General features: G+C 40.6%; 1 protein-coding gene across 3 annotated transcripts in view; it reads left to right on the top strand.

Annotated features, from left to right (window-relative positions):
* LOC133650042 (ankyrin repeat and IBR domain-containing protein 1-like) overlaps nucleotides 1-11,021 on the top strand; it is a 48,526-nt gene extending 37,505 nt beyond the window's left edge. For 2 of the 3 annotated variants that reach the window (XM_062046813.1, XM_062046815.1), the window contains exons 15-21: nucleotides 592-658; nucleotides 2,678-2,823; nucleotides 2,880-3,058; nucleotides 3,189-3,240; nucleotides 6,153-6,221; nucleotides 6,286-6,415; nucleotides 6,478-11,021. In XM_062046813.1, coding sequence (XP_061902797.1) covers nucleotides 592-658; nucleotides 2,678-2,823; nucleotides 2,880-3,058; nucleotides 3,189-3,240; nucleotides 6,153-6,221; nucleotides 6,286-6,415; nucleotides 6,478-7,544 — 1,710 coding nt within the window. In that variant the 3' untranslated portion in view covers nucleotides 7,545-11,021. The remainder of the gene's footprint in view (nucleotides 1-591; nucleotides 659-2,677; nucleotides 2,824-2,879; nucleotides 3,059-3,188; nucleotides 3,241-6,152; nucleotides 6,222-6,285; nucleotides 6,416-6,477) is intronic. The other variant, XM_062046814.1, reaches the window with a different exon arrangement.
* The last annotated feature ends 3,023 nt before the right edge of the window (nucleotides 11,022-14,044 follow it).

Below are 14,044 nucleotides of genomic sequence, written 5' to 3'. Positions count from 1 at the left end.
GTCCCTTTACTTTTGTCCACATGTCTTCTCACTTCCTGTATGTGTCCCTTTACTTTTGTCCACATGTCTTCTCACTTCCTGTATGTGTCCCTTTACTTTGGTCCACATGTCTTCTCACTTCCTGTATGTGTCCCTTTACTTTGGTCCACATGTCTTCTCACTTCCTGTACGTGTCCCTTTACTTTGGTCCACATGTCTTCTCATTTCCTGTATGTGTCCCTTTACTTTGGTCCACATGTCTTCTCACTTCCTGTATGTGTCCCTTTACTTTTGTCCACATGTCTTCTCACTTCCTGTATGTGTCCCTTTACTTTGGTCCACATGTCTTCTCACTTCCTGTATGTGTCCCTTTACTTTGGTCCGCATGTCTTCTCACTTCCTGTATGTGTCCCTTTACTTTGGTCCACATGTCTTCTCACTTCCTGTATGTGTCCCTTTACTTTTGTCCACATGTCTTCTCACTTCCTGTATGTGTCCCTTTACTTTTGTCCACATGTCTTCTCACTTCCTGTATGTGTCCCTTTACTTTTGTCCACATGTCTTCTCACTTCCTGTATGTGTCCCTTTACTTTTGTCCACATGTCTTCTCAGCTGGAGCAAAAACTGTTGAAGACAGCAAAAGAGAAGATGGAGCAGCTGAGCAGAGCCTTCATCAGCCGTGAGTTACCTGATATCACCTTCTTTACTGCAGTGTGATATCATGTGCGATACGTGCAGTCCTGCACAGTGTTTACTTTTGTGTGATATCATGTGCGATACAACCAGTCCTGCAGCGTGTTTACTTGTGTGTGATATAATTTGCGATACAACCAGTCCTGCAGCGTGTTTACTTGTGTGTGATATCATGTGCGATACAAGCAGTCCTGCAGCGTGTTTACTTGTGTGTGATATAATTTGCGATACAAGCAGTCCTGCAGCGTGTTTACTTGTGTGTGATATCATGTGTGATACAAGCAGTCCTGCACAGTGTTTACTTGTGTGTGATATCATGTGCGATACAAGCAGTCCTGCAGCGTGTTTACTTGTGTGTGATATCATGTGCGATACAAGCAGTCCTGCAGCGTGTTTACTTGTGTGTGATATAATTTGCGATACAAGCAGTCCTGCAGCGTGTTTACTTGTGTGTGATATCATGTGCGATACAACCAGTCCTGCAGCGTGTTTACTTGTGTGTGATATCATGCGCGATACAACCAGTCCTGCAGCGTGTTTACTTGTGTGTGATATCATGTGCAATACAAGCAGGCCTGCACAGTGTTTACTTGTGTGTGATATCATGTGTGATACAAGCAGTCCTGCAGTGTTTACTTGTGTGTGATATCATGTGTGATACAACCAGTCCTGCAGCATGTTTACTCGTGTGTGATATAATGTGCGATACAACCAGTCCTTCAGCGTGTTTACTTGTGTGTGATATCATGTGCAATACAAGCAGGCCTGCAGTGTTTACTTGTGTGTGATGTCATGTGTGATACAAGCAGTCCTGCAGTGTTTACTTGTGTGTGATATCATGTGTGATACAAGCAGTCCTGCACAGTGTTTACTTGTGTGTGATATCATGTGTGATACAAGCAGTCCTGCACAGTGTTTACTTGTGTGTGATATCATGTGCAATACAAGCAGAGGGTTTACCTGTGTGTGATATCATGTGTGATACAAGCAGTTCTGCACAGTGTTTACCTGTGTGTGATAGGATGTGTGATACAAGCAGAGTGTTTACCTGTGTGTGATATCATGTGCGATACAAGCAGTGTGTTTACCTGTGTGTGATATCATGTGTGATACAAGCAGTCCTGCAGTGTTTACTCGTGTGTGATATCATGTGCGATACAACCAGTCCTGCAGCGTGTTTACTTGTGTGTGATATCATGTGCGATACAACCAGTCCTGCAGCGTGTTTACTTGTGTGTGATATCATGTGCGATACAACCAGTCCTGCAGCGTGTTTACTTGTGTGTAATATCATGTGTGATACAAGCAGTCCTGCACAGTGTTTACTTGTGTGTGATATCATGTGCGATACAAGCAGAGTGTTTACCTGTGTGTGATATCATGTGTGATACAAGCAGTTCTGCACAGTGTTTACCTGTGTGTGATCGGATGTGTGATACAAGCAGAGTGTTTACCTGTGTGTGATATCATGTGCGATACAAGCAGAGTGTTTACCTGTGTGTGATATCATGTGTGATACAAGCAGTTCTGCACAGTGTTTACCTGTGTGTGATAGGATGTGCGATACAAGCAGAGTGTTTACCTGTGTGTGATATAATGTGCGATACAAGCAGAGTGTTTACCTGTGTGTGATATCATGTGCGATACAAGCAGAGTGTTTACCTGTGTGTGATAGGATGTGCAATACAAGCAGAGTGTTTACCTGTGTGTGATATCATGTGCTATACAAGCAGAGTGTTTACCTGTGTGTGATAGGATGTGCGATACAAGCAGAGTGTTTACCTGTGTGTGATATCATGTGTGATACAAGCAGTTCTGCACTGTGTTTACCTGTGTGTGATAGGATGTGCGATACAAGCAGAGTGTTTACCTGTGTGTGATATCATGTGTGATACAAGCAGTTCTGCCCAGTGTTTACCTGTGTGTGATAGGATGTGCGATACAAGCAGAGTGTTTACCTGTGTGTGATATGATGTGCGATACAAGCAGTGTGGTGTATGTCCAGGTGAGGGTGCCACACCCGACACACGCTTCATGGAGGACGGTGTGAGTGAGCTGCTGAAGACTCGGCGGGTGCTGAAGTGTTCCTACCCGTACGGCTTCTTCCTGCAGCAGGGCAGCACCCAGAAGGAGATCTTTGAACTCATGCAGGTATGGCGCACCTTGCACCTGGGCCCCGCCCACCCTGAAGGTGTGTGTGCCGGCAGACGGACCTGGAGATGGTGGTGGAGGACCTGGCGCAGAAGGTCAACCGCTCCTACCTGAGGACGCCGTGCCACAAGATGGTCAGCGCCGCTCGCCTGGTCCAGCAGAAGAGGCAGGAGTTCCTGGCCTCCGTCGCCCGCGGTGTGGCACCTAATGACTCACCTGAGATGCCCCGCAGGAGGTAAGGACAGGAAGTGTGGCACCAGGAAGTGTGGCACCAGGAAGTGTGTCACCAGGAAGTGTGTCACCAGGAAGTGTGTCACCAGGAAGTGTGGCACCAGGAAGTGTGTCACCGCTCTTGTTGCTTGCAGTTATCCTGGAGGATCCTGGGACTGGGAGTACTTGAACTTCACTTCCCCCGAGGTACAACTGAAGTACTACATTACAAGTACTCTGATACTACAAGTCAGTACTACATTACAAGTACTCTGATACTACAAGTCAGTACTACATTACACCCATACTAGTACTCTAATAGTACAAGTCAGTACTACATTACAAGTACTCTGATACTACAAGTCAGTACTACATTACACCCATACAAGTACTCTGATACTACAAGTCAGTACTACATTACAAGTACTCTGATACTACAAGTCAGTACTACATTACAAGTACTCTGATACTACAAGTCAGTACTACATTACACCCATACAAGTACTCTGATAGTACAAGTCAGTACTACATTACAAGTACTCTGATAGTACAAGTCAGTACTACATTACACCCATATAAGTACTCTGATAGTACAGGTGAGTGTATCTATATAATAAGTATTGTAGTATAAGTACTCTGATGGTGCAGGTGAATGTAGCGACATAAATATCCATGGTACCAATCGGGGGTGGGCGATATGGCTGATAACGGGATCACAGTATCAGTGTTGTGTATCGGTCCATATAGAGAATTATTGATCTTTTTAATGAGCAGGAGACAAATACTTGAACTATGTGAATACTTCATAAAAGTACTTCCTGGTTCCAGTTAGGCTGATGTTTATTTATTTATTACACATCATTACGCCAAATTACACATTATTATGCATTATTACACATTATTATGCATTATTACACATTATTACACATCATTACACATTATTACACATTACGTATTATTACACATTATTATGCATTATTACGCATCATTACTTATTACACATTATTACTCATTATTACGCATTATTACTTATTACACAATATTACTCATTATTATGCATTATTACTCATTATTATGCGTTATTACTCATTATTATGCGTTATTACGTATTATTACACATTATTACTCATTATTACACATTACTTATTACACATTATTACTCATTATTATGCATTATTACTCATTAATATGCATTATTACTCATTATTATGCATTATTACACATTACTCATTATTATGCATTATTACGTATTATTACACATTATTACTTATTACTCATTATGCATTATTACTCATTATTATGCATTATTACACATTATTATGCATTATTACACATTATTACACATCATTACGTATTATTACACATTATGCATTATTACACATTACGTATTATTACACATTATTACGCATTATTACACATTATTACGCATTATTACTTATTACACAATATTACTCATTATTACACATTATTATGCATTATTACTCATTATTATGCGTTATTACGTATTATTACACATTATTACTCATTATTACACATTATTACTTATTACACATTATTATGCATTATTACACATTATTACTCATTATTATGCATTATTACTCATTAATATGCATTATTACTCATTATTATGCATTATTACACATTACTCATTATGCATTATTACGTATTATTACACATTATTACTTACTACTCATTATTATGCATTATTACTCATTATTATGCATTATTACACATTATTATGCATTATTACACATTATTATGCATTATTACTCATTATTATGCATTATTACTCATTATTATGCATTATTACACATTATTATGCATTATTACACATTATTACGTATTATTACACATTATTATGCATTATTACACATTATTATGCATTCTTACACTATTATGCATTATTACTCATTATTATGCTTTATTACTCATTATTATGCGTTATTACGTATTATTACACATTATTACTTATTACACATTATTATGCATTATTACTCATTAATATGCATTATTACTCATTATTATGCATTATTACACATTACTCATTATTATGCATTATTACGTATTATTACACATTACTTATTACTCATTATTATGCATTATTACTCATTATTGTGCATTATTACTCATTATTATGCATTATTATGCATTATTACACTATTATGCATTATTACTCATTATTACTTATTACACATTATTATGCATTATTATGCATTATTACACATTATTATGCATTATTACACATTATTACTCATTATTATGCATTATTACTCATTATTGTGCATTATTACACATTATTATGCATTATTACACATTATTACGTATTATTACACATTATTATGCATTATTACACATTATTACTCATTATTACACATTATTATGTATTATTATGCATTATTACTCATTATTATGCATTATTACTCATTATTATGCATTATTACGTATTATTACACATTATTACTTATTACTCATTATTATGCATTATTACTCATTGTTATGCATTATTACACATTATTATGCATTATTACACATTATTATGCATTATTACACATTATTACTCATTATTACACATTATTACTCATTATTATGCATTATTACACATTATTATGCATTATTACACATTATTATGCATTATTACACATTATTACTCATTATTACACATTATTATGCATTATTACACATTATTATGCATTATTACTCATTATTACACATTATTATGCATTATTACACATTATTACTCATTATTACACATTATTACTCATTATTACACATTATTATGCATTATTACACATTATTACGCATTATTACACATTATTATGCATTATTACACATTATTACTCATTATTACACATTATTACGCATTATTACACATTATTACACATTATTACGCATTATTACACATTATTACACATTATTACACATTATTACGCATTATTACACATTACGTATTATTACTTATTACTCATTATTATGCAATATTATGCATTATTACACATTATTAGTCATCTATTAGCAGTTAAGTTAGTGAGGATCTGCCAGTGGTGAGATTTCCTGCCTCCTGCCGCTGCTTGCTACGTCCTGCTGAGCTGCTGGCTCTCACCATCTTGCAATCATTTCAGGCGGGGAGCCGCCACTCGGTGCCGGGACCGGGACCGGGACCAGGAGACCCACGAGAGAGATCATCACAGGTGTTTTCTTCCACCATCGTTGTGTTTAGGTGAAGTGCGTGAACAACTTGTGCGCCCCGTACAGGACTTGGCTGACATTCAGTACCGTCGACGGCACCGGGCGCGGCGCCGGGGCGACGTGCTGAACGTGCACCACCACCTGCGGAGCAGCAGCAACACGCCAGAGAGCAGCAGGCGCAGCGACGGCAGCACAGGTAAGAACACCTGACTGACACCCACCTGACCACACCTGACTCTGTCCGCGTCCGCCTGGCAGATGGTGCGGAGAGGAGCGAGGGCCGCAGGAGAGCGCTGGGCTCCCTGGAGGACGACGACCCCAACATCCTGCTGGCCATCCAGCTGTCCCTGCAGGAGGCACGGTGGGAGCGGGGCCCGGGCGGGAGGGCGGAGCTTGAGCGAAAGGACCCGGACGACGTCAACCTGCACTCCCTCAACAGCGACAGAGCCAGAGGCCCTTCCTTTCCCCCGCGCCCCCCCAACAGGACAGACTCCGCCTCCCAGCCCCTGCCGCCGTCCACCTGCCTCCCCCTGCCCCCTCCGCCTCCCCCGCTCAGCGCCGAGCTGCTGAAACTGGGAGACAGCCTTAAGACACTCGGTGCCGCGCTTTACCACCCCGGCGGCCACGCCCACGGTGCTGACCTAGGCCATGGAGAATATCCTCCCGGCGAGGCCTCCCCTCAGAGTCACTGCCACACGAGCATGCGTCCGCCCGAGGCCGAGCACACTGCCCAAAACAAACAGGAAGAAGCGGACCAGCGTCCAAAGGCAGACCTGAACCCCCCTGCCCGCTTGTGCCTCCCTTCTCCGGAGTCGGAGTCAGAGCTGCTGCTGCTCTCTCCGGTCATCCCACCGGGGGCCCCCTTCACCCCCAGTGACCCTGAGAGTCTGGAGCCCCTGGACCCCACCGCCAGCGCCCAGCTGCTGGACAACATCATGGCCTGGTTCAACCACAACATCACCCCCCAGAACAACCCCCAGAGCCTGGCACTCATCCCTTCGCCGCCCACCACCGAAACAGACTCCTCCCCGGACACACTCACCGAGAGCCTGGCCTCAAGCAGCGCCGCCCTGGCCCGGCAGCCCCCGGAGGACTCCTGTCCCAGCAGACCCAGCACCCTGGAGTTGGACAGCGGAACGCCCCGCCGGGCCACGCGGGAGGACGAGGCGGCGGCGGGCGACGGGTGTGTGGCGGGAACGTCGCCGCAACACGAGGACGGTCTCACACCCTCGCCACCGGCCTCGGAAAGAGACTTGGACCTGGTGCTCCAGTCGGAGGAGGACCAGTCGCCTGTGGAATGGGAGGAGGAAATCCACTTGGTGTGAGAAGGTGTTTCCTGTCGGAGGGAACCTGAAGTCTTTCAACATGACTCCTCTTCTGCTGACCACTGGTTCCTGTTACAGACCACTGGTTCCTGTTCCAGACCAGGGGTTCCTGTTCCAGACCAGGGGTTCCTGTTCCAGACCACTGGTTCCTGTACCAGACCACTGGTTCCTGTTCCAGACCACTGGTTCCTGTTCCAGACCACTGGTTCCTGTTCCAGGCCACTGGTTCCTGTACCAGGCCACTGGTTCCTGTACCAGACCACTGGTTCCTGTTCGAGACCACTGGTTCCTGTTCCAGACCAGGGGTTCCTGTTCCAGACCAGGGGTGTCCAAACATGCTAGGTCAATCAATACGTGCTAATGTACGCCACTTTGCCCTAAATGGCGCATTTTCCAGCATAAAAATGTCTAAATGAGGTGAAAATAGTAAGACTACAATAATGTTGACCAGACTAAGTATCCTCAACTTACATTAGCATGCTAACTTGACATGCTAATGCTAATATTAACATGCTAACTTTATTTATCCAATTTTACAGCGGAACACCTCAGAGGCACATGACTTGGTGCTTGACACATGCTAACTGTTAGCATGCTAACATTAGCATTCTCGCATGCTAACTAGCTTAGCCAATTTTACACTCAAACACCAAAGCGTTATATAACTTGGTACTTGACACATTCAAACTGTTAGCATGCTAATGTTAACATGTTAGGATTATAACATTAACATGCTAACTTTTTTCACCCAATTTTAACAACCGAGCACCTCAGAGGCATATGTCTTGGTGCTTGACACATGCTAACTGTTAGCATGCTAAACTGCTAACATTAACATGCTAACTTTTTCCAACCAATTTTACAGCCTGAAAGTTATATAACTTGGTACTTGACACATTCAAACTGTTAGCATGCTAATGTTAACATGTTAAAATGCTGACATTAGCATGCTAACTTTTTTTGGGCCAATTTTACAGCCGAGAACCTCCGAGGCATATGACTTGGTGCTTCCAGCATGCTAACTTTTTTAGCCAATTTTACATCCAAACACCTCAGTTATACAACTTGGTACTTGACACATTCAAACTGTCAGCATGCTAACAGTTTGAGCTAATATGTCGTATGCCTCAGAGGCACTTGACACATGCTGTTAGCATGCTAACATTAGCATTTTAGCAAGCTACCTTTTTTAGCCAATTTAACAGGCAAACCCCTAAGTTATATAACTTGGCACTTGACACAGTCAAACTGTTAGCATTCTAATGTTAACCTGTCAGAATGCTAACATTAGCATGCTAACCTTTTAAGCCAGTTTTACTGCCGAACACCTCATAGGCATGTGACATGGCACTTGACTCATGAGCATGCTAACATTGGCATTCTAGCAGGCTAACTGTTTTAGCCAATTTTACAGCCAAACATCTAAGTTATATAACTTGGTACTTGACACATACCAATGGTTAGCATAATAACATAAGCATGCTAACTTCTTTTTTTTTTGCCAATTTTGCTGGTAAACGCCTCAAACTCATAACTTAGTACTTGATCCATGCTAACATTAACATGTTAGAATTCTAACATTACGTGCTAACTTTTATAGCCAACCACGTCTTGGTACTTGCAACATGCTAACTGTTAGCATCCTTATGTTAGAATGCTAACATTACCGTTACTTGTTAAGCCAAACACCTCAGAGTTATATGACTTGGTACGTGACGCATGCTAACGTTAGCCTTCTAGCACGATCATTTTGTTAGCCAACTTTGCAGCCGAACACCTCAATTTCATACAATTTCGACCTTGACATATGCTAACTGTTAACATGCTAACGTTAGCCTTCTCGCACCCTAACTGTTTTGTCGTTTTTTGCAGCCGAACACCTCAATTTCACATAACTTTGAACCTGACACATGCTAACTGTTAGCATGCTAACTTTCTTTTAGCCATGAGACTTGGCACTTGACACATGCTAACTGTTAGCATTTCAACGTTAGCCTTCTAGCACAATAATTTTTTAGCCAACTTTGCAGGGGAACACCTCAATTTCACATTACTTCGAACTTGATCTATGCTAACTGTTAGCGTGTGAGATTGGCTACCATTAGCATGTTAACAGTTAGCATGTATCAGGTTCAAAGTTATATGAAATTGAGGTGTTCGGTGGCAAAACAGTTAGCATGCGAGAAGGCTAACGTTAGCATGTTAACTGTTCTGCCACTGAACACCTCAATTTCATATAACTTTCAACCTGACACATGCTAACTGTTAGCATGTGAGAAGGCTAACAGTAGCATACTAACAGTTAGCATGTATCAGGTTGAAAGTTATATGAAATTGAGGTGTTTGGTGTCTAAACAGTTAGCGTGCAAGAAGGCTAATGTTAGCATGTTAACTGTTTTGCCACCAAACACCTCAATTTCATATAACTTTCAACCTGCCACATGCTAACTGTTAGCATGCTAATGTTAGCATTGAAGTGTGACTTGTGCATTTCTCCCAAAATTGCATATTCTGGGTTTTTTGTGCAATGTTGGAATGTGGAAGGTTTGAATGTAAAAATCAGGCAGCACTTTGGACACCCCTGGTGGTGCACTTCCTGCTGATTGTCTGCAGGCAGGGAGTTGCAGCTGAAAAAAGTAAACATCACTTTTGACTTTTTGTGTTCTCTGGCCCTTTTTTTGCCGAGACCCTGAGACGTTATCTCCATGGCAACATCAGCAAATATGCAAATAGAAGCTGTCACGTGACCAGGTGAGTCCAGCCAATAGGAAAAGACTCTGGAGAATCACTTTGAAGAAAAGAAGTTCATTTTCGGGAGGGCACCCAAAAAAAAAATCGATCATTTTCATAAATTGCTTTAAAACGTGTTTAGTTTATTTGAATAGGAATACATTTTTAAAAAGAGGTTTTAGAGCCCCCTGCAGGCGGTGGTGAGAGTTACATTGCCACGATGACGTCACGTCCCACTTCCTACTCATCCACCCCGGGAAAAAAAAAAAAACAATCATCGGAACGTTTTGGTGCGTGGAGCCTCCAGCATGTCAAAGGTGACACGCACTTCCCGTATGACGTCACCACACTGCCATCAGCGCACCTTCCAGGTGTGTTCCTTCTGCCATGTCACGTAAACAGCTGCCGATCAGATGACGTCATACATTCACAAGTGTCAAAGTTGAGTCCATTAAAAGGAAAAAGGACGAGTGCTGCTCTTCTTCCTACAATGTTGACATTGTATATATACTTACATGTTTAAATGTAGATATATTGACATAGTATAGAGCAGGGGTCGGCAACCCGCGGCTCTTTAGCGCCGCCCTAGTGGCTCTCTGAAGCTTTTTCAAAAATGTATGAAAAATGGAAAAAGATGAGGGGGGGAAAACATTTGTTGTTTTGTTTTAATATGGTTTGTGTAGGAGGACAAACATGACACAAACCTCCCTAATTGTTACAAAGCGCACTGTTTGTATTAAACATGCTTCACTGATTCGAGTATTTGGCGAGCGCCGTTTTGTCCTACTCATTTTGGCGGTCCTTGAACTCACCGTATAGTTTGTTTACTTTCTCCCGACTTCCTAGGACGTGTTTTATGCCACTTCTTTTTCCGTCTCATTTTGTCCGCCACACTTTTAACGTTGTGCGTGAATACACAAATGTGAGTTTTGTTGATGTTATTGACTTGTGTGGAGCGCTAATCGGACATATTTGGTCACTGCACGACTGCGAGCTAATCGATGCTAACATGCTATTTAGGCTAGCTATATGTACATATTGCATCATTATGCCTCATTTGTAGCTATATTTGAGCTCATTTAGTTTCCTATAAGTCATCTCAATTCAACGTATATCTCATGATACATGTAATATGGCTTCTAATTTGTTGCGGCTCCAGACAGATTTGTTTTTGTATTTTTGGTCCAATGGGTGAGGGCGGACCTACGTCACTTCCGCCTACCAATCCCCTAGCAACCGGGAATCCGTTGAAAACAAAGCAGCTCACAGCGAACACAGCATTGACAGAAAAAGCATTTAACGAGCGTCGTGGCTTGGAAGTCGGCGTTAAATCCTTCATTTACGCATTTTTACGTATTCGCATATCGTGTGAAAAAACGAAAATGTATTATTTGCGTCAGACTCGTCTCAGTGAACTTTAAAGCTTCTCAGGCTTAGCTTAGCTTGCTAGTTAGCTTAGCCTGCGCGCTACTAAGAAAGAGACGCGGAAGTTATCAACAACAAGATGACGTGTTAGTGTATAAAATATTGAGAGATTTGAGGGCTACATGTATTGTTTAAGTACAACTGTTCTTCGCCAGGTGTTCTTTGGCCGCCCTGGCTTACCTTTTCCCGGTGGTGTCCATCTTAACGCTGCCTTTGTTATCCTCTGGTTGTCCGGTTTTCGAAAATAGCTAGCTAGGCTATAGACTATATAGTACAGGGGTCACCAACCTTTTTGAAAGCAAGAGCTACTTCTTGGGTAGTGATTAATGCGAAGGGCTACCAGTTTGATACACACTTAAACAAATTGCCAGAAATAGCCAATTTGCTCAATTTCCCTTTAACTCTATGTTATTATTAATAATTAATGATATTTACACTTAATTGAACGGTTTAAAAGAGGAGAAAACACAAAAAAAATGACAATTACATTTTGAAACATAGTTTATCTTCAATTTCAACTCTTTAAAATTCAAAATTCAACCGAAAAAAAGGAGAGAAAAACTAGCTAATTCGAATCTTTTTCAAAAAATTAAAAAAATAATTCATGGAACATCATTAGTAATTTTTCCTGATTAAGATTAATTTTAGAATTTTGATGACATGTTTTAAATTGGTTAAAATCCAATCTACACTTTGTTAGAATATATAACAAATTGGACCAAGCTATATTTCTAACAAAGACAAATCATTATTTCTTCTAGATTTTCCAGAACAAAAATTTTAAAACAAATTCAAAAGACTTTGAAATAAGATTTAAATTTGATTCTACAGATTTTCTAGATTTGCCAGAATAATGTTTTTGAATTTTAATCATAATAAGTTTGAAGAAATATTTCACAAATATTCTTTGTCGAAAAAACAGAAGCTAAAATGAAAAATTAAATTAAAATGTATTTATTATTCTTTACAATAAAAAAAATAAATTTACTTGAACATTGATTTAAATTGTCAGGAAAGAAGAGGAAGGAATATAACAGGTAAAAAGGTATATGTGTTTAAAAATCCTAAAATCATTTTTAAGGTTGTATTTTGTCTCTAAAATTGTCTTTCTGAAAGTTATAAGAAGCAAAGTAAAAAAATTAATGAATTTATTTAAACAAGTAAAGACCGAGTCTTTAAAATATTTTCTTGGATTTTCAAATTCTATTTGAGTTTTGTCTCTCTTAAAATTAAAAATGTCAGGCAAAGCGAGACCAGCTTGCTAGTAAATAAATACAATTTAAAAAATTGAGGCAGCTCACTGGTAAGTGCTGCTATTTGAGCTATTTTTAGAACAGGCCAGCGGGCTACTTATCTGGTCCTTACGGGCTACCTGGTGCCCGCGGGCACCGCGTTGGTGACCCCTGGACTATATAGTATATACCGCATGTTATTTTTGTACAACAACAACTTCAGCTGTCGAACGTTATAAGGTACAAATTCAACAAGTACAACATTAGCACGGACGGTATAGCCAAGTTGTGGTTAAGAAGGTGGATTTTTGTTCCTTATATTTACCAGAAACGAAGTGATCCGAACACACGACCCGGGACTTTGGGGGACTCCAGTGAGAACCGTCCTTGTTTTCCCGGTGTAAAGCTGCGAGCCATTTGTCTCGTCTCTGTGGGCTTTTATCGCGCTTTGGCAGAACAAAATACAACCTTTGTTTGCCCTGTTTCCGGTTGTGGTTAGCACAAGCAAAAACAACACCGTTTTTCGGCATTTTGGAGGCAGAATGACGGGTTTAACCAGCGTAGGTCGACAGGTTAAAGAGTAATGGCGACGGTTTGTTTTCAACGCCAGTCTGGTTGCTATGGCTCGAAGAACCCGTATGTAGCTCAGTTGCCCGGATGTCGGCCCTCACCCATATGGCTCTTTCAACATTTTAGGTTGCCGACCCCTGGTATAGAGGTATTCATTTTGCACATGAACTTACATGATTGATCACAACAAAATGATGTATCAACACAAACACTCCTTTATCCTAACCACTGATTATATATATGTACATTATATATATATTTATATATGTGTGTGTATATTTATATGTATTATATACAAACCCCGTTCCCATATGAGTTGGGAAATTGTGTTGGATGTAAATATAAACGGAATACATATATTATATGTATATATATATATATATACATAAGGATACATGAGGAGACTCAGATGGGTGTAAAGTGCAAAGTTTGGGGCAAATAAATTACGTGCATGAAAGTAAATAAATATATTTTTTTAAATGTCTGACATTCTCACAACGAGATTGCATTTGTGTCAAAAATTTTAGTTTTTTTAAAGGTATT

The sequence above is a fragment of the Entelurus aequoreus genome, linkage group LG05, assembly GCF_033978785.1.
Source record: "Entelurus aequoreus isolate RoL-2023_Sb linkage group LG05, RoL_Eaeq_v1.1, whole genome shotgun sequence".
Taxonomy (NCBI): Eukaryota; Metazoa; Chordata; class Actinopteri; order Syngnathiformes; family Syngnathidae; genus Entelurus; species Entelurus aequoreus.
The sequence above is the reverse complement of the archived record's forward strand: the minus strand, read 5'-3'. Positions and strand labels throughout refer to the sequence as shown.